At 43.7% G+C, this 25,247-nt stretch overlaps 1 protein-coding gene across 4 annotated transcripts in view; it reads left to right on the top strand.

Annotated features, from left to right (window-relative positions):
• RBBP6 (RB binding protein 6, ubiquitin ligase) overlaps positions 1 to 21,185 on the top strand; it is a 29,193-nt gene extending 8,008 nt beyond the window's left edge. The window contains exons 3-18 of one of the 4 annotated variants that reach the window (XM_057371205.1): positions 631 to 669; positions 1,306 to 1,342; positions 5,989 to 6,033; positions 8,389 to 8,477; positions 8,598 to 8,694; positions 9,247 to 9,386; positions 10,228 to 10,400; positions 11,261 to 11,364; positions 11,790 to 12,157; positions 13,021 to 13,114; positions 13,195 to 13,273; positions 13,363 to 13,408; positions 14,536 to 14,898; positions 15,246 to 15,347; positions 16,744 to 18,486; positions 19,172 to 21,185. In XM_057371205.1, coding sequence (XP_057227188.1) covers positions 631 to 669; positions 1,306 to 1,342; positions 5,989 to 6,033; positions 8,389 to 8,477; positions 8,598 to 8,694; positions 9,247 to 9,386; positions 10,228 to 10,400; positions 11,261 to 11,364; positions 11,790 to 12,157; positions 13,021 to 13,114; positions 13,195 to 13,273; positions 13,363 to 13,408; positions 14,536 to 14,898; positions 15,246 to 15,347; positions 16,744 to 18,486; positions 19,172 to 20,768 — 5,116 coding nt within the window. In that variant the 3' untranslated portion in view covers positions 20,769 to 21,185. The remainder of the gene's footprint in view (positions 1 to 630; positions 670 to 1,305; positions 1,343 to 5,988; positions 6,034 to 8,388; positions 8,478 to 8,597; positions 8,695 to 9,246; positions 9,387 to 10,227; positions 10,401 to 11,260; positions 11,365 to 11,789; positions 12,158 to 13,020; positions 13,115 to 13,194; positions 13,274 to 13,362; positions 13,409 to 14,535; positions 14,899 to 15,245; positions 15,348 to 16,743; positions 18,487 to 19,171) is intronic. The other 3 variants (XM_057371206.1, XM_057371207.1, XM_057371208.1) reach the window with 3 other exon arrangements.
• Positions 21,186 to 25,247: the final 4,062 nt, after the last annotated feature.

The following is a 25,247-nucleotide window of genomic DNA, read 5'->3' as shown; positions in this document are numbered from 1 at the left end:
ACTGCACCTCGCCTGGTGTTATAAAGCCCTGCAAAGAATCAAAGCTGATATCAAAGATTCCATCAGTACTGGTGTGGGGGGATCAGAAAAGAACAGCACTGCTGTGGTAGAGTTGAAAATTAACCAGGCAGATGAGTTTTCTGTTTGTCAGCTGGAAACATTGCAGAAACCATTGGCAGGGTAGTTAATGTTTGGGGATGGGGAATGTCTGCTGGAATGGTGCAGAGGCCTTCAGAAAGGCGTTACCTTGCAGTAAATGGCTGAAGCAACTATTGTGTGGTAATTGAAAATATTTCCTTGTACTTCCTCACCTTCAGAAGGTATAATTGGGAKCCTGGGCAGGTTTAGCAGTGGCAGGAAGCTGAGCCTGTCCATTGGCATGTAAATTCCCCAGCAGCCTTTGCATTGCTTCTGCTCATGGGACTCTTTGGATGATGCATGGATTGTTTGTTTAACTCTCTCAGTGGCTGCATGTGTGATTCATGATGAAGAGCATGCAGGTACAGACCAACGAGTATGTGGAATCTCAGCAAGTTTTCAAATGTAATACATATTTCCTAAAATATTGTAGCATTTTCAAGATTATTTTATAGCAAATTCTGGCAATTAAGACCTTTTTTTTTGTCACAGGACTCCTAAATCGCACAAAATCCTAGAAACTACTTTCAGGTGACATTTCTACTACTATTTTTAGTCAATATAGCATATGTAACATGTTTAATATTTTGGCACTTTGAAGGCTAAATATGTAGATCTCTGAACACAGTGCTTGGGCTTCCACAAAGAAACACTGTCTAGAGACTGTGCTGCTGACACTGTTATGYTGCCCCTTTGTCACGTGACTGTGTTTTCCACTTGAGCAAACTTGCACTTGTAGATTATCACTGTTCTTTCATAGAAACTAAAGCCCTGCTACCTGGTACCTGTGTGTGATACCAGGGATACATGTTGACCAAAGCTGCCCCATGGTTTGCTRATTGATTATTTAAGAACACAGAACTCTAGTACATACTTCATGGGTTYGATACTTAGAGAGCAGAGGCAAAATATCTGAAGACTTCCTCTTGCACTGTTGTGTTCTAGATCTGTAAGTCTTGAGTAATTTATGACAATGTTGAAATGTGATGGGGGGAGGTGGGTTTAGTGACACTGAATRTACCAAGAGAGAACGTTTTTGTTACAAATAAATGTCCAGGTTCACTAGAGCATTGTGGCATATTTTGTTATGTTGAGGTTCTGGACGCTCTTTGTGTTGGATACAAGTGATTTGTTTTAAATTCTGATCACCTTTATTTCTTCTTCTAGAAGTCGAAGTGAGCCAGTGAGTGGAACATCAAAAGCAGTATGTAAAAACACAATCTCACACTTTTTTTCCTACACACTGCACTTAATTCTAAATAATGCAGCCTTTTTAAAATTTGCCTAACGTTAACTTAATATATTTTCCAGTAAATCCTAGTGTATGTTGTAAATACATTGTATTTGATTAAGCATAGTAAAAACTGGGTAATGCCATCATTTGCAGTTCTAATGTGAATATTGGTATTTGTGCCTAGTAATGCATTGTATTTCATATTGAATATGCCAGAATCTCCTGTATGACTCTGTGTTGTACAGATAATGTATGATCGTTTCCAGATCCTGTAGGCTCAARGTTTGCACACTGAACATGGTGCCATGTTCTACATTTGTCTGTCTATAGCTAGTGATATGTATGTTTGTATAGGTTGTTGTGTGCTTTTTGTTTCTTGCAATAAAAATGTTTGGAGTGTATTTTTTGCCATTTTCACATTGTATCACTTAGCTTTTGTTTTTAAATACCTTTTTTTGCCTAATGGTTTTTGAAAATGTTATCAAAAACCACTGAGAAACCATTATTGTGAAACTTGGTGCTGTTCCTTACTTTTGACTTGGGGGTTCAAAGAAATACCAACCCCAGCACATCCCAGATGTTTTCAGGACAGTTCTGTGCAGCTAAATAATTCCTTCTTGTGTCCTTAAATATTTGGGTATTTGTTCCTAAAACTGTATAATTGAAGTGATATTGTTTTGACCCCTCTGAGTACAGAAATGTCTTTAATAGCCTGACGTGAATTTCAATATCGCTGCTACACAGAGTGGTATTCTAAAGTTCTGCATTTGATCTCTCCCCTTTATCTGGTGAAGCAGTTTAGTTCATCAGTTTGTCTGCAAATGATAATATGTAACACAAATTTTGGCACCAAGTCAGAGCCTGGGGCATTTGCAGGTGAAATCCCTGTTGCTGTTTTTAACTTCTGCCTGCAGCATGTTTTTGGATCTGGGTGACCCCAGGGTTGGCTGCTGCTGTAATTCCTAAAGGTTAAGCCTTTCTTTAGTATACCACCACTTGGAATTCACATTTGGAAAAGGGGCAGCATTTTCCTTCAGGTTTGCAAACACTGTTGTTCCACTGCTAACATACAGTCCCACACAGAAATCCGTGCCTGGTGATGGGCTAGATCTTGGTGTGCCACTTGGATCAGTACTGTGTGGAACAATGCTTTTCSAATAGTCCTTAGAGTATATCAAAGTACTATTTGGTGGGGTTTATTTTTCATCTTTATTTTAAGTATAACTGCTTCTCCTTTACTAGATTGGTGTGAGGCATTACACTAACCCTGGATCATTGGTTCTGATCACTTGATCAGCTATTAGGATWACTTAATCTAGAAATTCCTGAACTCTGGGGCTATGTTCTGGGAAGAATACAGCCTCTTGGTTCCCATGGGACAACCAAGCTAAAATTGAAAACTTGCTSTGTGTAGGTCTAAAACCACTAAATGTAACATCCGTAATTCTGTTGCTATTGATTGAAATTCTTTTTGGAGATGAATTCCTTTTGGAGAACTCATTGTGAGTTGGAGTTAGTTGAAMTGGCCCAGTGACCCTAGCAGTTAATGTAATGCATTTATGTAAATCACGTTTATAGTATTTGATCTAATTCAGATGGGTTTTTATTTCTTGAAAACAGTTCTTTTTCTTTTTGTTTACTAGCATGTGTATAAACACAAACCACATGTTCATAAATAAAGTTAACATTCTTTTAGCCTCGTGTGTTCCCTGGCATGTCTGTATTACATTGCTCAGTAGCATCTTAACCGTAAGCTAACTTAGATGTGTCAAAAAGAAAAAAGGAAAAATCCCAGAGTGGGAGGGAAGGCTTAGTGTGAGAGAGAACTACCAGCAGGAAAGGAAAGGCAAAGCAAAGATATTCCCTGGTGTGCTCCAACTGTCCRTGGTCTGGGAGGGTGGAAGCCTTGCATCCCTCTGTACAGGCCTTCTCTGTCTCACTGGAAAAGCCCTGCAGCCTCAGTAGCTTCTGGGGCTGGAGACACAAATAGTTGATTCTATAAAGTTAACTCAGGTCTTGGTGTGGGGGGATTGGGTTTTTTTTTTTTTAAATAAATACACATATTTCTGCATGTATTTCAGAGCAGAAGCTGGGTCTTGGTGTAGTTGGAGTAAATCACTAGTAATCTTATCAATTACTGATGGAGAGTAAAGCTGCACAGTTAAATTCAGTTAAGATTTCTTTTTTTAAAGGATGCACAAAAACTTCATTTTAGTATTTCTTTGTTGTCATACTCTTCTGCCAGCTGCCATTTCACCCTCAGCAATGTGTGCTACTTTTGACACAGCCAAAGCCAGGGCATGGGGCCTTTCTGCTTTAGGGTCGGTGTCTCAGTACCTTCCAGGCTCTTGAGCTGGGCTTTGTCCTTGGAGGCTGTGGAAGGGCCCACGTGTGCTCGTTGGTTTAGTGCCATCAGGCACAACTGGGAACTTTCCTGGCTGAATTTTCAATGTAGCTAGGCTCCGAGTTTTGGGGAAAGCCCTGTAATTTCAGTGTAGCASTCCAGCAGTGGGATCAGCCTTTTCCTCCTCTTTTCTGTCCCCTTGACATTGTGTTAGTTTCTTTTCAGTCTAATGCATGACATAGGAGTTAAAACATTGTTRAGTTTAGGGTTTTGGGGWTACTTGCTCTGGGKKTTTTTKGGGGGKTTTAGTTATAATAATTCTGCTGTATTATCTTAGAGTTGCATACAAGTTCATGGATATGTTATTTCTGCTTGACCGTTTTGTGGCACTGCCAGGAAATACTTCAGTTGAGATTTGAAAGGAAAAATGTAGGCAAAAATGTAGGATCATGGAAAGATGGCCACAGGCAAATGCACTGAAGAGTAGATTAATTATCTGTTTGCTGCTTTTAGTAGCTGTGCAGTATCACCTCTTTTAAGAAATTAGACTGTTGCCTGTGGGCTGTATAAAAGCAGCTTCCTGAAAAAATAAAAGGAAAGAATTAATAGTTTAACAGTTRTGTTTCAGTTCCTAGTCAGTACTAGGCCATTTAACACTAGACCTTTCCTAATTACTTGTTTGTTTCTGAGAAAACACAAAATTATAGCTGTGCCTGCCCTGAGAGAACACTGGCCTGCTTTTTCATGTGTAAGAGTGGCATATGGAGCATGATGCTTCAAAGTGCTTGTCCAGACATCTTTTTGAACACAACTAGGTACAGAGTGTTCTGGAAAGAAGGAGAGTTAAATCTTGTGGTAAGACTTGCAGTGGAATGAAGGTCTTTTGGTCTAGATATCTGTGTTCCTCTTCAAAGACACAACTTCAWGAGCTCTTTAGTCATTAATACAGGAATGCTGTATGTGCTTTCCTGAAAACACAAAAGAGAAACAACTCACTGGTGTGAGAAATCATCTTGGGCATGGAGATACATTTTTCTAGAGTCTACTAAAACTGTTCCCTCAAATTCTCCACTACATTACGTAGTAAAGAACAAGACTTCTTTTAAGGAAAGGTTTGARTTTCTTTGGTGACCTGTTCAGTGACCTCCTGGAGAACAGCTCACATTGTGAAATTTTATTCCACATTTTTTAGTAATTTAGATGTAATAAGCAGTGATGCAAGTGTCTTTCTGGTACTGTTGTGCTAGCTGAAGTGTTRCTCATGGCATGATATAATTCAATATACTGCAGAAGGAACTAGATGAAGTTAACCTTTTTAATTGTGGCAAAACTGCTCTTCAGCACTTGTTCTCTGGCTTCTAGCCTRAGGACTTCATTTCTGAGAGTTGTTCTATAGGCAGCTGGGAGGAGAAAAATGGAGACAAAATCTCCAGGCTTATGCTCTGAAACCATGTTTTTATCATCAARAGTATGCTTTGCATTTTATTTTGTTCATTTAGCACTGGGCTGCTGTTAAAGATCAGGTTTGGTCTAATTGCAAGGAATGATCTAAATTCTCACACTTTCCAAACTAATTTGGGTGGTAGGGCCTGTGGTCTAATAACATACAAGAAATCAGTTTTCTCAATTTTTATCGTTTACTCTGTCATTATAAACACCTTTATGTAAATGATTTAAGCAGTTGGGTCTTTTTCCAGACAAAGTGACAGGTTGTAATTGCTCTTCAAGTTTGGCTTTTATCTGGGTTTATTTGGGTACTGACAGGAGGGGAAGGGTGTGTGTTTCGGGGCTGCTGGGCGAGGCCTTCATGCTAACAGGCATTTGTGGGTTCACAAAATCATCACGGTGTGCATTTAGAAATGATGAGACATTCACAGATTCATTTACAAACTACACTAATATTAAGTTACCTGGAGTGGTGCTTCTTCCTCAATTAAACTTTTTAAAAATACTTTTTAGCTGAAAACTGACAGCTTCCTTACCCTTTTGAAAGAGGCCCGTCTCTGAAATATTCTTAGCAATAAGTAGATCTCCATTGGGGTTGGTTATTATAATTTCTTTTCATAAGCACATAGATACTCTTAAGCCATCATAGATTTGGATTTTATTTTGAATAAATACAAATTACACTGGGTTGGGATTGCCTCTGGGTGACTGGTGCCTCTGGGTGACTCAAGGGGATATAGTGCAGATGTTCAGACTATAGTAGAGGTTATCTGTTGCTGTGTTTTGACTGTAGAACTTGAATATGTGTTTAATTTTTTGTGAACAGATTGATGACTCTTCTGCATCTATTTCTCTGGCCCAGCTTACTAAGGTATATATATATATTCTTGTCAAATACTTTAAAAAGTGTTTGCTTCCTATTTTTAAATTGATACTGTGATCTATAGGTGGATAACTGTTGTAATTGGAAAACCCCTTTAATTTTTAATATCTTAAAGTATTTATTTTAACGTTAAAATGTGTGTATATTTTGATACTATCCTGTAAAGAGTAGTTCCCAATTTGGGAAGATAGAAGGGGAGTACCTTATCAGCCTCAGCATAATGTTGCAGTATTACTCATCCTCAAGACACAAAGAAGAAGCTCTTCAGAAGCTGTTTTACCGTTTTTCATGCGTTTCATTAATTTTGCGTTGGAAACTAACCCAGTTTGTACAGAAGAATTTAATTGGCTGTAAGTTACGGACATTCCAGGGGGGTGTGACCAGCCACAAGAGAAGCGGTTCTGTACCATGGACAATTGCATGGCTATTTTTGAATCCCTAGTCATAGTTACAGACCCATTCTCTGAATGCTGCACAATTCCATAAATTGTGGCATCTGTACAGTGGACAACCCGATCTAATTTGTTTGAACGCAGACTGTGGAAATTGTGTAAATGTGCTCATTGTTTATAGGAATATACCAATGTGTATGTGTGGCATCTGAGCAGCTGTGACCTTCTGAAACTGTTGTAATGCCATGTTTTGCTCGGGAACTGCTTGCATTTTTGCTCACCAATGTGTAATTTGTCTGGGAAAGCACTAGTGACTGCACTGTGTGGACAGGCGAGTGCTCAACCACCAGTCCCTAAAGCTACAGGCAGTAGAGTAGGCTGGACCTGAGGCAGAGCAGCTAGTTCTTTGTCCTCTAAATAAAGGCTGGAGTTCATTTCTAATAAAAAGAAATCTCTTCCCACTGGTAACGTTCTCCCTCTTCACTGCAGAAATTGAGTTGTGTACTTTTGGCAAAACAAAAAAACCAAAACCCTCTAGTTTGGAAGGTAGCTACAAAAAGAATTGTTCCCCATTAGTGCTGTCCCTAAACGTGTCCTCGGGTCTGTAACCTCATGTGAAGTTTTATTCTAAAATGTACAAAGTTTTCCAGGAGGTGGGGATACATATTTAAGCTTTTGAGGGAATTTAAATATTTCAGAAAAATGCAGGAAGATGACACAAGCGGCTCAGCACTGTTACTCCCTCTAACCGCTCTAGTGCAGCCCGGCTCAGCATGGAGGCAATGTGTTAACAGTTCTCTGGTGATTATCATTGTGTATGAAATGCCATATTTGAATTTTGGTCTATTCCTACTAATGTTTTGTAGCTTTTGGACATGTTTTGTAAACTGTTTGGGTTCAAACAAATTAGTCAAGTATTATCTGTAAAGCTTTCTGTAACTGTTAATGGAAATGATTTCATAGCTGGCGATCCGGATTCTGTTACTATGGAGAAAAACTGTGTATATGAAACAACCATTTAATAAAAAGTTGAAACTAGTTGGTTGCTTTTGTGAATGAATGCATACAAAACCAAACCATGAGTGCTTGAACTGAGTGATAGGTGCTKGAAGACCCAAGTCATTGACAATCACTCCCTTAGACCCTGCTTGTATCTGGACTAGTGTGTAATAAAAACATTTGAACAAATATGTCTTACAATCAGCTGGCTTCAGTAATTTGAAGATTTAGTTGTGCAGAAGGTTCATATTACAATTTGTGTGTTAAAAGGACATAGTAAACTGTAAAACTAAAGGTTGTGTTCACTGTAGTTCACAGGAGGAAGTTAGTAGGGAGGAATGTGCAGTTTGGACTCCCTGCAGCTCCTGATGGGCAAATTTCTGCTGAAAAGAATCTTCTGCCTTGCTGAGGGATTGTAAAAGGCTTGAGTCATTTTAATACTTCTGTCCCTGAAGCTGAGTTTCAGCAAGCAAACCTGACTGCTCCAAGTCTGCAGTTCTGTGTCCTTTTAATACTGCAAAATGTAAATAATGCTGCTTGTATGCATCTTAATTCTTTGTTCAGTAGAAAGCTTCTCCTGCATATAGTCTGGAGCTTACAAATCTGCATAAAAATACTGGATATTGTGGTTTATTTGCACATAGCTTCAGTCCTCTGAAGGAAATTGGATTGGTTACACAAGTCTTGCTGTAAGGTACAAACAGAGCCTAAGGTTTGAGTGCCCAAGAGTGCTCTTTTAAGTAGGTTCTCAGGCACATAAACATCATGTCATGGCGTAAGGACTCCCCAGACCATCTTCAGCACAAACCTGTTTGGTATAAGTAGCTGCTCTCATGCAAGCTCAGCTAGTGTAGTGCTGCTCTTTACAGGATTGGATGAGTGGTGTTGTCTTGGGCTGTGTGGGCTTAAATGTGTTTCTAATGTGTGTGTCAAATAATTACCTGTTGCACAGACTGCCAATCTGGCTGAAGCCAATGCTTCCGAGGAAGATAAAATAAAAGCTATGATGACACAGTCTGGCCATGAATATGATCCAGTCAAGTAAGTGTTGCTAATGTGAAACTTGTTCTTTGAAGTTGACGTAAAAATTGTGGAGTTGGTTTGTTTCAAGCAAGAGAGACACATGAATTTCTTTTTCTTTTTTTCCCCAACAACTTGTAGTTACATGAAGAAACCCGTGGGGCCACCTCCACCCTCCTACACCTGTTTTCGCTGTGGCAAACCTGGGCACTACATAAAGAACTGTCCAACGAATGGGGTAAGATTTGGGGGACTTGGGGGGTTCTCAGTTTTTAATTTTTACACAGAGAGTTACATAACAAACATATGAATACTCACAGTGGGAATTGATGCTTTTGGTGTGAAATACAGAGGTTACATAGCAATGTTGCAAAACGCTTTGGATTCAAGAAAAACCTGGAATCATAAAAGTAAATTTTTTTTTTTGCTAAGTCACAGGCACTAAATATTCCCATAGATCTTTCTCTGTGAACCCCTGTCTATAGCTTGATACATCTCAAAATTAGTTTCTAATCTCTGAGTCCAGCTCCCTCTGAATTGTCYTTTGGAGAATGAGCAGGTTTGGGGGATTTCATCCTGAAGTAAATTGTCGCTAAACCATATAATGAGATAAAAACATTGCTTTCACCTCTGGAACCCCCCAGCTGCATTCATTTAGGGAAAAGGGTATCATAGTCCAGCAGCCCTTATGCTAGGTAAGAGGAGAGGGTTGAAGGCTTTAGTGCTTAAAATAATAATTGAAATTTCATTTTCAGTGTGGGCCTTGAGATGTATCTGCATTTCTTAACAGGACAAAAAYTTCGAGTCTGTTCCCAGAATTAAAAAAAGCACAGGAATTCCAAGAAGTTTTATGATGGAGGTGAAGGACCCCAATACAAAGGGTGCMATGCTGACCAACACTGGAAAATATGCAATTCCAACCATAGATGCGTAAGTATGGGATTGGTAGAACTGATCCAAAAATGCTATGAGAGAAACCAGGTGGAAATCTTGTGAATGGCAGTGCAGCCACATTGAGCAGCATCTGGAATTTTGGGGATGAAGCATTGGCACTGTATCTCGACTTTAAAATCCATACTGTTGCCTGACATTAAAATAGGGGATCCTGCTGCTCATGCTTCTGGGAGCTGGTTAAATATGAGGTGTGCTGACACTTTCTGCGGAACATTTCAGCACGATTTGTAATTGGTATTTTTCTCTCTGGTTTGTCTTTCAAAATTTTCATTTAAAATGTAAGAAAGCAGCTGTTGGATTGTGATTCCCTCCTTCAGATGTGAAGCAAGTTTTTCTGTTGCTATAAACTAAGAAAACACTTGTGTGTGCTGAGCACTGTGGCTGTTGTAAAATACRCTTTGTAGTCCATCTGGTTTTCTCTTCTGGATGTCCTTTTTTGGAAGCTGTAACACAGACTTCTTKCAGTTAAAACATGTAATTACAGGGAGACCAGCTTTATCCTGAGCCTCCAATTTACATTTAGCCTCTGGCAAAGGAGGGCTGGGATTCATTTCACCTGATAGGAGCTGTCAAATGTTTTTCTAGTCTGAACTGATTTCTTAGTTGACCCAGTGAAYGGGATAGTTCTGCAGGAGAATTCCTCCCTCCCTTTCTTGTGTTAGGGCTATATAAAAGTAGTTCAAACTAAGCAGCTGTGTTTAGGAAAGCTGATGGAGAGGGAGAAGAATTCCACATACTATCTTTTTTTGATTAAATTCAAAGCTTGGAAGAATTTCCCTTTAACTTTTTTCTTTTGCTTTCCCCACCCTRTCTCCAGAGAAGCTTATGCTATAGGAAAGAAGGAGAAGCCTCCCTTCCTACCCGAGGAGCCGTCCTCCTCCTCAGAAGAAGATGATCCTATTCCAGATGAGCTGTTGTGTCTCATTTGTAAGGATATAATGACAGATGCGGTTGTTATTCCCTGCTGTGGAAACAGTTACTGTGATGAATGTAAGTGTTACTGCGAGGTTTGTTAATTCCAAGCATCAAATTTGATCTTCTGAGTGCAGAAATAGGAGATAAGGAAATTGCTGTGTTAGTTCTGTTGAATACTTAAGTGTGTCCTGAGCAGCAAAAAATTCTTCTTGTATAGATGGTAAAATAAGGCAGAAAGCTTTTKTCCCTTCTTAAGTGTCTAGTTAAATCTTGTTTACTTGCAGAAGGGAGAGGATGAGGGGAGTTACAGGTATTAGGTATCAAATGCATTTATTTTGTCCTCATWTATTTTGTCCCTCACAAAGAATTCTGTCTCCAGCTTGGCACTTACTGCAGTCTGTATAGAACCGAGACTGAGGCATTTCATCCACATTCTTCCCTAGTGCTGGCTAAACCCTTCAAAACTCAAACCTGCTTATGGTTTTTTGAAAAGTGTTTTATTCATGAATATGGGAATGACTTCTTGCTGTACTAGAAAAAAGTCCAGTTGAGATGTCACACGCCAGTCTGCTCTCCATCTTTGCRTATTATTACAGTGAATTATCAAAACYTATGCTGTGTGCTAGGATTTTTKYAGAATTTCAGARTGGTTTGGGTTGGAAGGAAACTTAAAGCTCATCTCATTCCTGCCTCCCTTCCAGTAGGCCAKGTTGCTCCAATCCCTGTCYAACCTGGCCTTCCAGGGATGCCACAGCTTCTCTGGGCAACRTGTTCCTGTGCCAATTYTTTTCGCTATTGAACATTTAKAGCTTCATTCTTTCCATTCAAGACTATATTTCCCCATTAATCATATGCTTGTTTTTTGTAATTAACGAAAACCAAAAAAGTTTACTTAGTTTGGCTAAAAGCTACTTTGATATTCTAATTACTCCCAGGTATTAGAACAGCACTRCTGGAGTCCGAGGAACACACATGCCCTACCTGCCATCAGACAGATGTTTCTCCCGATGCTTTAATCGCCAACAAGTTTCTGCGCCAGGTAATGTGATGACTTTAGCCTGAACTCTTTGTTAGAAAAATCTATTTGTAAAGAGCTGAAAGAGACAAAAATTCTAGTTTAGATCTCCCTAAGCAAGGGTAAATTTATTTTTCAAATATATCATGTATTTTAGAGAAGCCTATAGCTCATTAGAGAAAATCTGGTAAATTCAGGACACACTTGTATTTAATGGGATGTCCTCACTTTCAGATTGGGTGGTCACAGCAAAGTACATTTAATCCAGACACTGAGGTGCCAGTCATAGATACCAGAAGTTTCATGGAATGTGCTCATAGCTGTGTGTTGGTTGGCTTTAGGATCAATAGCACTTACAGGAACRCAGTGATTTTCCTCTAAGGACGCTTTTGTCCATATTTCTACTGAAGTTTAGTATCATATTTTCAAACCTGTTTCTCTACCTCTAGGCTGTGAACAACTTCAAAAATGAAACCGGCTACACAAAAAGGCTCCGTAAGATTCAGCAGCAGCAGCAGCAGCAACAGCAGCAGCAGCAGCAGCAACTTCCACCACCACCACCGCCGCCACCGCCCCCGCTGATGCGGCAAACGATAACGCGCAACCTGCAGCCACTGATGCGGCCAGCCATAGCCAGGCAGCAGGATCCACTCATGATCCCGCTGGCCTCCCTGGCTTCCCGCTCTGCTCTCTCATCCCTGGGCCCTGGGCCGTCCATGGCAGCTGGGCTGCCAGTCAATCCGTCTTCTGTGGTTGTCTCTGATCTCCCTCCAGCCGTGTCCCTCTCTCTCCGGGAAAAGCCAGATGGACCTTTTCGGTAAGGAAATCTGGAGATCAACAGGAATATTAAAAAAAACCCCAAAATTCCTAAGTTAGATTTTTCTTTCACTACTTTAAGTAGCACCTTAYGTATTATTAGTGACAGGTGCTAGTCATTGTAGAAGTTGTGGGTTTGTTTTTACTTGGAATGAGGACACTTYGGTAAGTGGAATGTGTACGTCATACAAGAATTTTCTTGGCAGTATTTCTGTTTGTTTCCCTTACCAGTCATTCAGCACTGGTTTGCCCTGAAGGAGGGACTGATTTTGATTTGAAGTGGCCAGTCATACCTAGAGTAGCCATTTAGTTCCATGAGATCTTAGTGTCTCATTAATTTCTTTTTAGTGCTGAGGAAATAATATTTTCATGCAAAAGTGTACCAGTGTTTAGTGTTATATCCTTTAACCTTGCTGCCTTGGATGTACAGAGCCACAGTGTCCGAGGGCTGCCTGGCTCAGCTGTGCTGTCAATACAAGGATCACAATTCAGAGGAGCCTCTTAGGCAGCACAGAAACATTTTCTAATGACATTTCAGTTCTTGCATCTTCCAAACCTGAGGTTCAGTGCATGGGTTATATGTATTCTCAGCCTTTGAAGTGCTGCTTTATCAAATATTTTTCCAGAGAGCTTCCTCTCTAAATGGCAATACCCAAACAGGCTCCTGAGCAGTGCTTCCTCTTTACCATGCCAATTTCACATCTACATCACCAGGTGTAAATCTGGTGACGATTATTTTAATTTTTTTTTTTTTTTTGTTTAGTGAAACAAGCCTTTTGTCACCTTGGACTTCATAGTTCAAAATATATATTTTATTTCACTTCAAAGCAGTGTTTCAATTTAAAAAATGTGTGTTTTTTGTAGYGATGCTGATGCTGTTTTGCCTCCTGCTCTGATGACCGCTGCTGAACTTTCCAAATCTTCCCCTTTGTCAATCAGCAGTTTGTTGGAAGAGAAGGTAAATTTGATTTCTACACATACAATTATTCTTACGTTGTAGTAGAGCTTATTTTCTGACTGTTTGCATTTATTCCCAAGGGCTATCAGGTTCCTGTTCTGAGACAACCAGCGATACCAAGTCTACTGGGCCCTCAAGGACAATCAATACCCACAACTGGTAAGGAACTAGAACTTTAGAATTTCTTCTAAAAAAWTGTTTTCAGATAAGCTTAGTGGGAATTTTTTTTCCTGTTCCTGCTACAACAGGTCATCCAATGAGAGCTGGTGCACTTCGCAGGCCAGGTTGGGAACTGTAAGTATTTGGCAAAAATTCAATTTATTACTAGTTGTAACTGGTTAAATTAGTTGTAACACAAYGCTTAGACAACAGCTGATTTATAATGAAATAATACTTGTGGAGAATACAAGTGGTAATTAATTTTCAAGTGGCTTAATTTAAATTACCTTTAACAAAGGGGACCTGTGCATGGAGTAAGATTATTTTAAAATAAAACTCCAGTACATAATTGAAAAGAAGATTCTGAATAATTAACACTTTTTGAGGAAACTAAAATTACATATAAAAATTAAATGTAATTAAAAGATCAGATGGAAAAGCACCCTTTTGATTACTAACTGAATAGGGCTGAAGAAATTGATTTCCCTGTAGAAATCTGCCTCCAACATTCTTTCCTTAACAACTTAGTTGATACTGATTGAGCAAATTATTGAAAAATTGGAGGCTGTTATGTTTATGACAGTTTTGTATTTCTGCAGTTTAGTCATCTTGAAGTGCCAAGCTGCTTTCCTCATTGGATAGAGGAACCTGTTTATCTGTTATTGCAGTGTCAAATTAGTCCTTCATTTGTTAGTGTTTTGTTACAGCCAGGTTGTAAAAGTCATTGCTTTTATAAAGTCTTTAAGATAAATTTAAAAAAAAACAAACCAGGATCCGTCTCCCAGATTTTCTAAAATCTCAAATCCAGTAAACCAGAAAAAAAAATAATTCAAAGACAAGAACAGGCCAAATGCATCATGAGGCAGGTGCTCAGGGAGCAAATGTGGGAGAGGTTAGGAGAGGTCCGAGAGGTGAGTTAATTCCTGCACAGTGCTTGGAAGCTTGGGAGCACGGAGCTCAAAGCATGTCCAGGAGGGGCAGAGGAGCAGTGGGTGCTTGGCTCATGGGAGATGGGGATTTCATGGCAGCCTCGCCCACAGTCCCAAAGCYGAGTGTAAGGAGAGAAGGCTGAGGGAGCTGCTGAGGCGAGGATGTGCAAGGCAAGTGCAAGGCTCCAGGACTGAGTGTAGTCTCGAGTGAACAGAAAGCCGGAGACCAGAGAGAACCAGGAGTGCTCCCGCCGTGCTGCYGCTTCGCTTTCCTCTGTACGCTCAGGGCAGGCTGTGACAAACAGTGACACGTGTTTTTGGGTTTCTTTAAAGTTCAAATCGAGGACGCCCGCACAGTGACCGTGCCCAAAGGACTCAGGCCCCATCACTGCCAGCATCAGCACCAGTCTTTGTGCCTGTGCCTCCACCTCCCTTGTATCCTCCACCACCCCATGCACTTCCTCTTCCTCCGGGGGTACCACCACCACAGTTTCCTCCTCAGTTTCCACCTGGGCAGCCTCCATCYGCTGGGTACACTGTCCCCCCTCCCGGATATCCCCCAGCTCCTGCAAACATGTCATCAGCTTGGGTCCCAACAGCAGTGCCAGCGGCTCATTCAAACACCATCCCAACGACACAAGCACCTCCTCTCTCTAGGGAGGAGTTTTACAGAGAGCAACGGAGGCTTAAAGAGGAGTAAGTATTTGGCTCGCTAACGTTGCCTTGTTTTCATGTCTGTATCGGGGGAGCATATTGGACTGCAGTTACACTAAAGTGCATCTGACCTAAGCAAAAGTGACATAGTGTTTCTTCCAGTATACTTTTTCGTTGCAGATGGTAAATATGCAAAGCTAAACCAAGACAAATGTAATTCTAAAACTTTTCCTAAAACTTGTAGGAACTGTTTTTGCTTAAATAGGATGTTCACCTTTTGCATTGCATGCAGTAAACATTTTCTCATATTGGCCATGTATTGTTTCTTGATGTCTTTTGTAATAAAGGTCAAACTATAATTGTAATAAAGGTCAAACTTATTTTAACAGGGAAAAGAAAAAGTCCAAACTTGATGAGTTTACAAATGATTTTGCTAAGGAATTGATGGAATATAAAAAGATTCAAAAGGAGCGTAGGCGTTCGTTTTCCAGGTAACTGCTTTACATGTCCGTAATGGAGAAGCAGATTGTCTAGAGGAATCAGGAGGAGTTCCACTCCACTTCCCTGTTATTAGATGGACTGGATGATTGAGGGATGAGCAGTGACAGGAGTGTCATATGCAGGTTATTGGCTCCAGTGTGGCAGAGATTGCAGGTGACTGAATTAGCACTGGGCAGCAAGGCACTAAGGAACCTTAGGGATCTGTCTTGCTAAGGTGTCTCTGCAGTGATATCCTTCACTGCCAGACAGCTCTGAGGAGGCCAGAGACAGAATTGTTGTAAGGGCTAGATTTTCAGCATCTCCCCATTCTGATTGCAACCAAGCACTCCAATCTTGAAGGAGATAGGTTAGAGAAATCATCCTCATTTCTGCTTTTTCCATCTTGTGTGGATACATGAGATGTTTGAACCTGTACTGCAAACTGGGGACTTTCACTTTTTTGTTGACATTATTAAATTTTTCTGGGGAATTAAAAGCTCAGACTTGTTTGTAAGGAAATCTGAAACTGGTGAGGGACTTGGAGAGGAGGAATGATGCTAGTGAACATATGCAGAATCATGTGAAATGGTTCTTTTAAAAATAGTAGAAGAAAAACCTGAGGATAGCTGCTATTTTCTGTCCCTAATCCCTTGGGCRGGAGTAGTTGTTAGCGATGTTGTCAGGAGCTTTCCCAGAGTCATGGCATTGTAGCATGTGACTAGAGACTGAGGTTAGAAGCTTTTAGATAGGATTTTTCTTGCAATGAGGTCACTTGCCTTGGTTAGAGCTGGAGGGATATGCAGGACATTTTTGGGACACCTGCCTGGCAGTGTGGATTCCATAGGCCTGTCTGTAGGTCATTTACAGTATTAGGATTATGCATCCTGTCCAAGTTCCCAAAAACGGGTGAAGTTAACTAGACCAAGCCGGAATTTTAACATGGGGCTTTGCTGTCTTCAGGCTAAGTGGTGTTTTCTCAATGTGTGATTCTGCACTGTAGCCACTCAGACTTGCTCTTTTTGCATCTTACTGCAACAAAAATGATTTGCACTGCATGTGGTTGCTTAGTAGTGACAAATGTGTGTGTTCCCATACCAGTAGAGGCCAGTGTAACCACCTGAAATCCATCYGTAGCTCTGGTAGCTCCTGATAGAGTGAGTGGAAGTAGACTGACCCTTCTGTGTGTTCTGACACTAACAAAGCAGCAGTTGTTCTGTCTTGTGAGCAGAAACCTTTACGTGTTATCAAGTTCTTCAATTTGCAGTAGCTTTATGTCAGCAGCTGAAAGAAGCTTTGACATAAGCATGTGGAGAGGAAAGAAAAAATGAATGTGGGAGGAAAAGATTTGGGAAAAATGACTGTTTAGAATTAACTTCATTTATTTTTTTTTGTGTTGTGTTTTTTAAGGTCCAAGTCTCCYTATAGTGCTTCATCTTACTCTAGAAGCTCGTACACCTACTCCAAGTCACGCTCAGGTTCATCGCGCTCCCGCTCCTACTCGCGCTCCTTTAGCCGCTCCCATTCCCGCTCCTACTCACGGTCACCGCCATATCAGAGACGAGGCAAAGGGAAGAGTCGGAACTACCGCTCCCGGTCACGGTCCCACGGTTATCACCGCTCCCGCTCCCGCTCGCCCCCGTACAGGCGCTACCACTCCCGCTCGCGCTCTCCGGTGTTCAGGGGCCAGTCCCCCACCAAACGGACTGTTCCGCAGGGTGAGGCCGAGCGCGAGTACTTCAACCGCTACAGAGAGGTCCCCCCGTACGACATGAAGGCTTACTATGGCCGCTCTGTGGACTTCAGAGACCCCTTTGAGAAGGAGAGATACAGAGAGTGGGAGAGGAACTACAGAGAATGGTACGAGAAATTTTACAAGGGCTATGCCGTGGGTGCYCAGCCACGGCCTCCGGTGAACAGAGAGAACTTCTCTCCAGAAAGGTTTGGCCCACCTGGGACCAGACGAGAGAATTCACCGTATGCTCGGGGACGGAGGGAGGAGTATCCCGCTGGGCAGAGCCACAGGAATCGTAATATAGCTGGAAACTACCCTGAAAAGCCCGGGAGAGAGAGCCATGGCATCAAAGATCCTACAAAATCTAAAGAGAAGGAGGTGGAAAATCCACTAGGAGATGGCAAAGGCAATAAACATAAAAAACACCGGAAGAGAAGAAAAGGAGATGAGAATGAAGGATTTCCCAAYGTTGAGCTGTTAGAAGGGGCAAGAAAACCAAGAGAGCCAGTTCCAACAGAAGATGCTAAAACAGACTCTCTGTTCATGCTGCCAAGCAGGGATGATGCCACCCCTGTAAGGGACGAGCCCATGGAAGCAGATTCCATTGCTTTCAAACCAGTGTCTGAAAAGGAGAAAAAAGAGAAGGATAAGCCAAAAGCAAAGATTGAGAAGACAAAGCGGAAAGTAGAAGTGGCAGCTGCTCCGAAGAAAGAYAATGTAGCAAAACCAGCTAAAGCTTCCCAGGAAAAGGTGGAYCCCGATCACGAAAAATCTCCTCGAACGGAACCTCCTGTGAAAAAAGTCAAGGAAGAGCTGCCAAAGACAGATAGTGTTAAAACCTCTTCCTCTCAGAAGGATGAGAAGGCTCTTGGTACCCCGCGGAAGGCTCACCCCAAAGTGGCAAAGGATCACCCAGAAACCAGACCAGCCAAGGAGGAGAAGGCAAAGAAAGAGCATCCAAAAGAAGCCAAGGCAGAGAAGCCCTCCAGCAAGGAGGAGAAGTCAAAAAAACCTGCTGAGAAAAGCAAACTTTCCGATGCCAAACCTGAGAAAAGGAAAAGAAAAGCAGAGGAAAAGGTTGATAAAGAACATGAAGCCACTTCCACAAAGGCCTCTAAACCCGAAACAGCAGAATCAAAAACCTCACCSAAGGGGAAGGCTGAACCCGAGGGGGAGAAAGGAGAGCGAACGCCRGAGGATAAAGCTGCTTTTCTTAACAACCCGTCCAAAAAGATAAAACTTAACCGAGAAACTGGAAAAAAGATTGTGAGTGGAGAAAACGTGCCACCTGGAAAAGAAACTGTGGAAAAACCTGAGCCCAGCAGCACCAAAGTTAAAGCGGAAAAGTCAAAGGGAAAAGCAAGAAGGAAAGTGACAGCAGCTGATGGCGCTAGCTCAACTCTTGTGGATTACACCAGGTACCTCAGCAATTCTTTTCCTTTTCTTTCTTTTTTCCTCTTCCCCCTCTCCAATTCACTATGATGCCTAATGAAAGGAACAGCTAAATTCATGCTGCATGAGGGAATGATCCATGATCTTCCCTGTGAAACCATACTTGGGTCAAACTCAAATGTTGAGGAAAACAAGCAGTTTTTACTGTACAAGAAGCCAGTAGGGTTAGTTCATTGGCGATGCAAACCCAAAAAATTTAAGACATTTGTTGGGACTTAAGATAGTGTTTTGGTAATCYGAAAAGCTTTTTAAATGTCCATTTTTTAAGGAAGAACACTGGGGCATGAGGATAAAACTGTGGMTGTCTGTACCTCTCCATAATTGTTTACTTTCATGTTGAAAGAAGAATGGATATCCAATTTATCKGCCATTGGGAGAAATAGGACATGAAGGAATTACCAGATCAGACAGTCCCCAATCTGATAATCTTGTGTCTTTGTTAATTAAATGTATAGTAGCAAGATACTAAATTAATTGATTGCTCATAATCTCAGCCAGTAGACTCGGCCTTCCTCTTGTCTGTTCCCTTAATTGAACATCTTTGGGAAAAAATGCTGAGAATTCAGAATTGAAATACAAGGCAGTTCATAAAAGGTTCCCAAAGATTGCTGTGTGTGCATCCCATTAYTAATGTCCTGTTTTTCCTCCCAGCACGAGTTCCACTGGGGGAAGCCCTGTCAGGAAGCCCGAGGAGAAGCCAGACACCAAACGAACTGTCATTAAGACCCTGGAGGAGTATAACAACGACATAACAGCCCCTGCTGAGGATGTCATTATCATGATCCAAGTCCCTCAGTCCAAGTGGGATAAAGATGATTTTGAGTCTGAAGAGGAAGATATCAARTCCACCACCCAGGTGCCCCCAGCTGTAGTAAAACCCACCAGTGTTATCAAACCTGTGAGTGCAAAGGCACCAAACCCCCTCAAACACGCTGAAAAGGAAATGGAGGCTTTGGAGAAAACACAGAAAGCTGTAAAAGAGACGAGTTATGAAAGCGCCCAACACGATGCCAAGAGTTCAAAAAGTTCCGTGTCAAGTGAAAAAGGCAAAACCAAAGAYCGGGATCATTCTTTGTCAGACAAGGACAGTTCTGAGAAGAGGAAGAGCAGTGTTCAGCCAGAAAAATTGCACTCAGAMCGTGCAGCTGAACAAGGAAATGGAAAAACTGTATGTCAACCTTCCAAAGATGGCAGATCTTCAGAAAAACATGATAGTGGCCGTGGCTCTGCTGCGAAGGACTTCACTCCCAACCGAGACAAGAAGTCTGASCATGATGGCAGTAGGGAGCATTTGAGTTCCAAGCGCAGGGATGAGAAGGGTGAATCAGCACGGAGGAAAGACTCCCCATCCCGGAACAGAGACTCCACAGCAGTGCAGAAGAGCAAACCGAGAGAGGAGCGTGTGGAACCACCCAAAAAGGGCCCTGCAGAGGCCAAGCGGAGCAGCTACAGCCCCCCACGGGAGCGCAAGCCCGTGGAACACAAAGCTGTGCACGACTCCCAGCGCCTCACTGAGGAACACAAACCTCCAGATAAAAATCCAGCGAAGGACAAGGAGAAAGAGAAAGAGAAGCATGTACCAGAAGTCAAGAGCAATAAGGAGAAAGAACCAGGGGTGAATAAACCACCTGTGAAACCAGACTCACCAGAAGTTAAAGTGGAGAAGGAGAACGTGGTGGTGGTGGCGGCGGGTCAGAGCGATAAAGGCGTGACGAAGCCGAAGCCACCAGTGAGCAGTGCCGCACGCCTCTCATCCGACCTCACCCGTGAGACTGATGAGGCTGCCTTTGTGCCAGACTACAATGAGAGCGACAGCGAGAGCAATGTGTCTGCAAAGGACGAGGAGGCTGCAGGGAAAACGCCCAAAGAAGCGAAGGAAAAGGCTGTGGATAAGGCGAAAGAAGAGGTGGTGGCACCGGCTCCYGCCGAGCAGCCAGAGGCGGGCAGGAGCCAGAGCCAGAGCAGCCCCAGCGTCAGCCGCAGCCGTAGCCACAGCCCCTCCGAGAGCCAGACACGGAGCCACAGCAGCAGTGCCAGTTCAGGGGAGAGTCAGGACAGCAAGAAAAAGAAAAAGAAGAAAGAGAAGAAGAAGCACAAGAAGCACAAGAAACACAAGAAGCATAAGAAACACATGGGAAATGAAACAGAATTGGAAAAGAGCCAAAAACACAAACACAAGAAGAAAAAATCGAAGAAGAGCAAAGATAAAGAGAAAGACGACCAAAAAGTGAAATCTGTCACGACATAAACCGACAGATAATGAAAAAATGACTTAATTACTAAGTCATCTGTATGAATTTTGTTAAAATGTAAACGACTTCAAGCGTTGTAAATAATGACATGAAAGATCCTGTGCTGCACTTAAAATATTGCTGCTTGATTATTTGATTTTTACATCAGAGCTTTATAAAAGTGAACATTTTGTACAGAATTGTGAGTTGTGACCATGTAACATGAAAGGTTTTGCTGGGGCATCTTCTTTTTAACCACCATTAATTAGTTTGGGTGGAGTTTACTGTACTGTGAAGTTTTTCACATTCGGGTTTTTTTTAATTGCCTGGCAGAAGCAGCTGGTACCAGTTAGCAAATACTGGCAGATGAATTGCAGAATACATTACAGCCCTGTTATGTCACTTTTTGATTACAATAAAAAAGTTTTCAGTAAATGACCCAGTGTGAGATTTCTAGTGGGAGTTGCACATGAGCTGGGAGCAGCCTGGTGTAGTGGAAGATGTCCCTGCCTGTGGCAGAGGGGTGGGACTGGGTGGGTTTTAAGGTCCTTCCAACCCAAACCATTCTAGGATTCTAACAGTAGTGCCAGAGAAAAAAACTTCCTGGAAATTATTGTGTGGGAAAAAGAACTTACAAAGGAGTTTAATTTTGGAAAAACTGGCAGGACCTGTCCTGGTGGAGGATGAGGAGGTGCTGGGGGAGGTGTGCCGCTCCCTTTGCCAAGGAGCCAGGGATTTATCGGGTAGAATATGGGATGCRGCCCCAAGTCTGCAGCCCCACTTAGAGCTGGCACTGACTGCTTAAGGTAATGTGCACAAAGCTGTSGTGTGGCTGCTTTGTTCTGGTTTGCTTGGAAAGTTGTTGTCCATTGGGTTTGGAAYTGTGTGGTCATTAAGGCCCCATTCCAGCAAAAGACAGTCTGAAATTTGCCAGCACACACGTGCACATAGGTGTTAAGCTCCCTGTTATTGGCATTTTCTCTCCAATTGCTGCTCACTGGGTATTGGTGTGTTAAACAGAACTTTCTGGCTGGTGTTGGATATGGGGGTGACACCTGCCAGCCCTGACCCCTTTGTGGCATGTGGGGCTCAAAAGGGACAGGACAGGAAAGCCTGGAAAGGCAGAATCTTGCTCTGAGCCGTGGCAGGAGAGATAAAAAGTGGAAATTATTAGCTGGATAATTTAAAGATGTAATTACAAAGAGGTGACAGTTGGGTTGCTCAGCTATCAAAGCCAGTGGGGAGGAGGGTGGGGTGTGGGAAATGCGTGTCATTAAGAGCACCAGTAGTGATCACTGGACAGAGCAGGGACAGCCCTTGGCCATGGGATTTGCCCAGAGTATGGTGTGGAAGTGCTGTGTGTGGAAGCAGCATTTCCAGCTGGCAGAAAGCACTATGCACAGGTGCCATCCTGAGCACTGAGCAGCACAGAAATGGTACAACAGGGACATTGATCCTGGTTCTYCCTGGGGTGAGCAGGCAGCTCGGCCATCCTGCATCAGAGATGGAGCATCCTGAAAGGTAMAACGAGCACACCAGGTTCACTGCTGGCTTTCACCCCCAGGACTTTGTTCTTTTTAACGTCAGSCCTTCCTGGTGGATTCCAGGTGTTTTCTACCCAAGAAAAAGCAGATTTCCAGTTCATCTGCTCCCGTTATTGCTTTCCAGAAGGAAAGAGCACAGGTGAGTGAAGGTGTTACAGGTGCTTGGCAGGGATTTGCTGTGTGTAGGGCAGGGTGTGAGCACAGCAAGACTCCCTGAGTCTCCCTTGGCATAGTTTGTGCTCATGAGGATGAGGCTGGAAAACATGATTTTGTACTTTGCGTGCATGCTTTGGCCTAATGAAATTAAAAATTCAGGAATCAGGTAAAGGGGATTCTTACTTGAGTTGCCATGTGTTAAGTGCTTTATTATTGAGATTCAAGTTAATGAGCAAACTTGCACTGGAATCAAATTCTGAACTTTTTTTATGGAATATCTCCATAAACCCAGTAATACTGTGTATTTCTATATAACCTTGTGCTGGAAAGCCCAATTCAACCTGTTGAGGTGTTGGAGAGGATTCGTGGTGTGGCCATGCTGTGCCTGGAGCCCTGGGCTGGTGTTTGCCTCAGGACAGCAGGTAGAGTGGTTTCCTTGGGTGTCAATGGCTTTCAKTTGGCCTTGTATAATCAGAGTCAATTCAATTAAAAGTGAAATGTTTTGATGATTCCCAGCCTTATCTTAATTCCCTTCAGTGCAGAATATGCTGTAAGTTGATAAAGCTTGGAATTGGGCACTGCAAAGGCAGTGCTGTGTCTGGGGGGCCATCGGGTTAGGAATAACGGGATGGTTTTGTCCACAGCTTGCCTTTGGGGCTTCTTTTGCTAAAGATTTGGTGACTCCCCAGGCATTTGCTTGCAGCCACCCCGGGGTTACACGGGCCCCAGGCAGTGCAGGTGCCAAGTGAACAGCGGTGCCCTTGGGGACAGCCCTGGCTCCATGGAGAGTGGTGGCACCTTTCCAGACCCGTCACGGTCTGCACACAACAATGAAGCAACGCCCCATTGGGCCATGCCGGGCTCCTCTGGGCAGCGGCAGCACCGGGAGGGTTTTGGAGGAGGAGGAGGAGGATGGTGCTGAAGACGAAGATGCTGTCTGGAGCTTGGGCAGGCTGGCACGGTGTTGCCCCGCTCGCCGAGCTGGCATCGCGCCGGGCACGAGGGGACAAGGCGTCGCTGCCGAGCCCGTGACCCGGTTTCCCTTCTTACGGAGCGAGGGCTTCGCTCGCAAATTCCAATTCTAATCCAGCGCCGCTCCTGCGCCAGGCTGCTGCCAGAGCCCGCCCCAGCAGGTCCCGCCAAACGGGCTCTCCTCCTCCTCGTCCTCCATGGAAATGCCCCCGCGAGCTCTGCTGATACCCGTGYCTTTGAGAGGTAAATGAGAGTTGAGTAATTAGCAATGGTGCATTGAGGGGTGAAATTCATTGGGTTTCATTTCCATCAGCTCCGCTATCGCTGTAGTGCGTCCCGGGCTGGGGACGTGTGTGGGGCAGCTCTGGCCGGGTGCTTCCACCCCATCACCTTCTGTGGGGTCGGGACAGGGTGAGGCTTYTCAGATGAGAAAGCAGGCGTTTCTCCATCCACTCTGTGTGTGTGTGTGTCTGTGTGTGTGTGTGTGCACACGCCGGGGCTGCTGTCACCCTTTTGTGAGCGAAATGGCTGTTTGGTAGCAGCGAGAGAGGGCTCCTTGCCAAGCTGCCTAATTAAGACTGAGCATATGCAGATTCGCCTTGTTTTCCGCTAATGACAGCTGCAAACAGTTATTTGTTGGGCTCGCTGGCGCTGGGTCGGTGACACGAGGCCAGCAACGACTGAGTGATCTGGCCGTGCACAGCGACACCGTGGCCGAGGGTGTGAGCATCACCGGCCTCCTGGGGGCTGCTGGGGCTCAGTCCGGGCTGCTCCCCGAGGATCTGAGCCAGTCAGCTCTGCCAGGGGGTGCTGGGGCTCAGCCCGTGCCCTCAGTGCTCCCCAAGGAACCGAGCAGGTCAGCCTTGCCTCAGCATCCTTGGCATCGCCCCCAGCGCCTTGACTTGGGAGCTRCCAGAGGGGGGATGTTTCGCTTTGTTTTGCTTTGCTTTGTTTTGTTTTGTTTTGAGCGTTGCCAGCAGCACAGACACATCATGATGTTTTCACAGGAAAACAAATAAAGATGTGTGCAAACGTGGGTGACATTTGYGGTTTGCCAGCAAAGCGGCCCTTAGCAATGCTCTGCCAGCTGAGAACTGAAGCAGAGACCGAGGGAACTCCCTGCCCGCAGCCCTGCCCTGAGGGCAGCTGGCAGCTCTCCAGAWTTCCCGGCTTCCTAAGGATGCTCTCAAACAGAGCGTGTTTTCATTGGTTTTGTCTTTATTATGGTTATGCTGATGGAARAAGAGAGCCTTGCCCAGCACAGGAAGCCTGAGCTAACAAAACACTCGGTGCCACAGATGAAGGCACTCCACGTTGTTTTAAGGATGCAGGGAAATGAGGACATGGGGGAAAAGTCACCGTGGAGATATAATTAAGTCCTGTTTGACACACATCCTGCTGCGAGCYGTGCCTCAGGGCTGGGATACTCTCRTGTGTSCCCTCTTCCCAGAGCCTGGCGGGAGTGGACGTGCTTGGGTCTGGAATCAGAGGATTTGGGGATCCCTCCCTGCTGTTTAACCTGTACGTGTATTTTGGCTGTTTCTAACCTGGGGCACGGAGCAGGGGTGGGGTCAGGAGGGCAGCTCCTGCTCTGCCCCATGGGCATGGGGTACCCCAAAAGCCAGGAGCCAGGGCTGGGCTGCAGTGCTTGGGCTGTTCGGCTGCTGGGTTTGTGTCCTTGACCCCGAGGAGCAGGAGCAAACTGTGCTGGGAAGCTGAGCTGGGCTGACACCAGCAGCCCAGTGTGGGGAGGATACAGASGCACCCCCATCCCATCCCATCCCATCCCATCCCATCCCATCCCATCCCATCCCATCCCATCCC

Source organism: Malurus melanocephalus, unplaced genomic scaffold (assembly GCF_030028575.1).
Source record: "Malurus melanocephalus ecotype Western Australia unplaced genomic scaffold, MMel_1.1 scaffold_143, whole genome shotgun sequence".
NCBI classification, from domain to species: domain Eukaryota; kingdom Metazoa; phylum Chordata; class Aves; order Passeriformes; family Maluridae; genus Malurus; species Malurus melanocephalus.
Note: the sequence above shows the minus strand (reverse complement) of the source record. Positions and strands in the feature narration are given on the sequence as shown.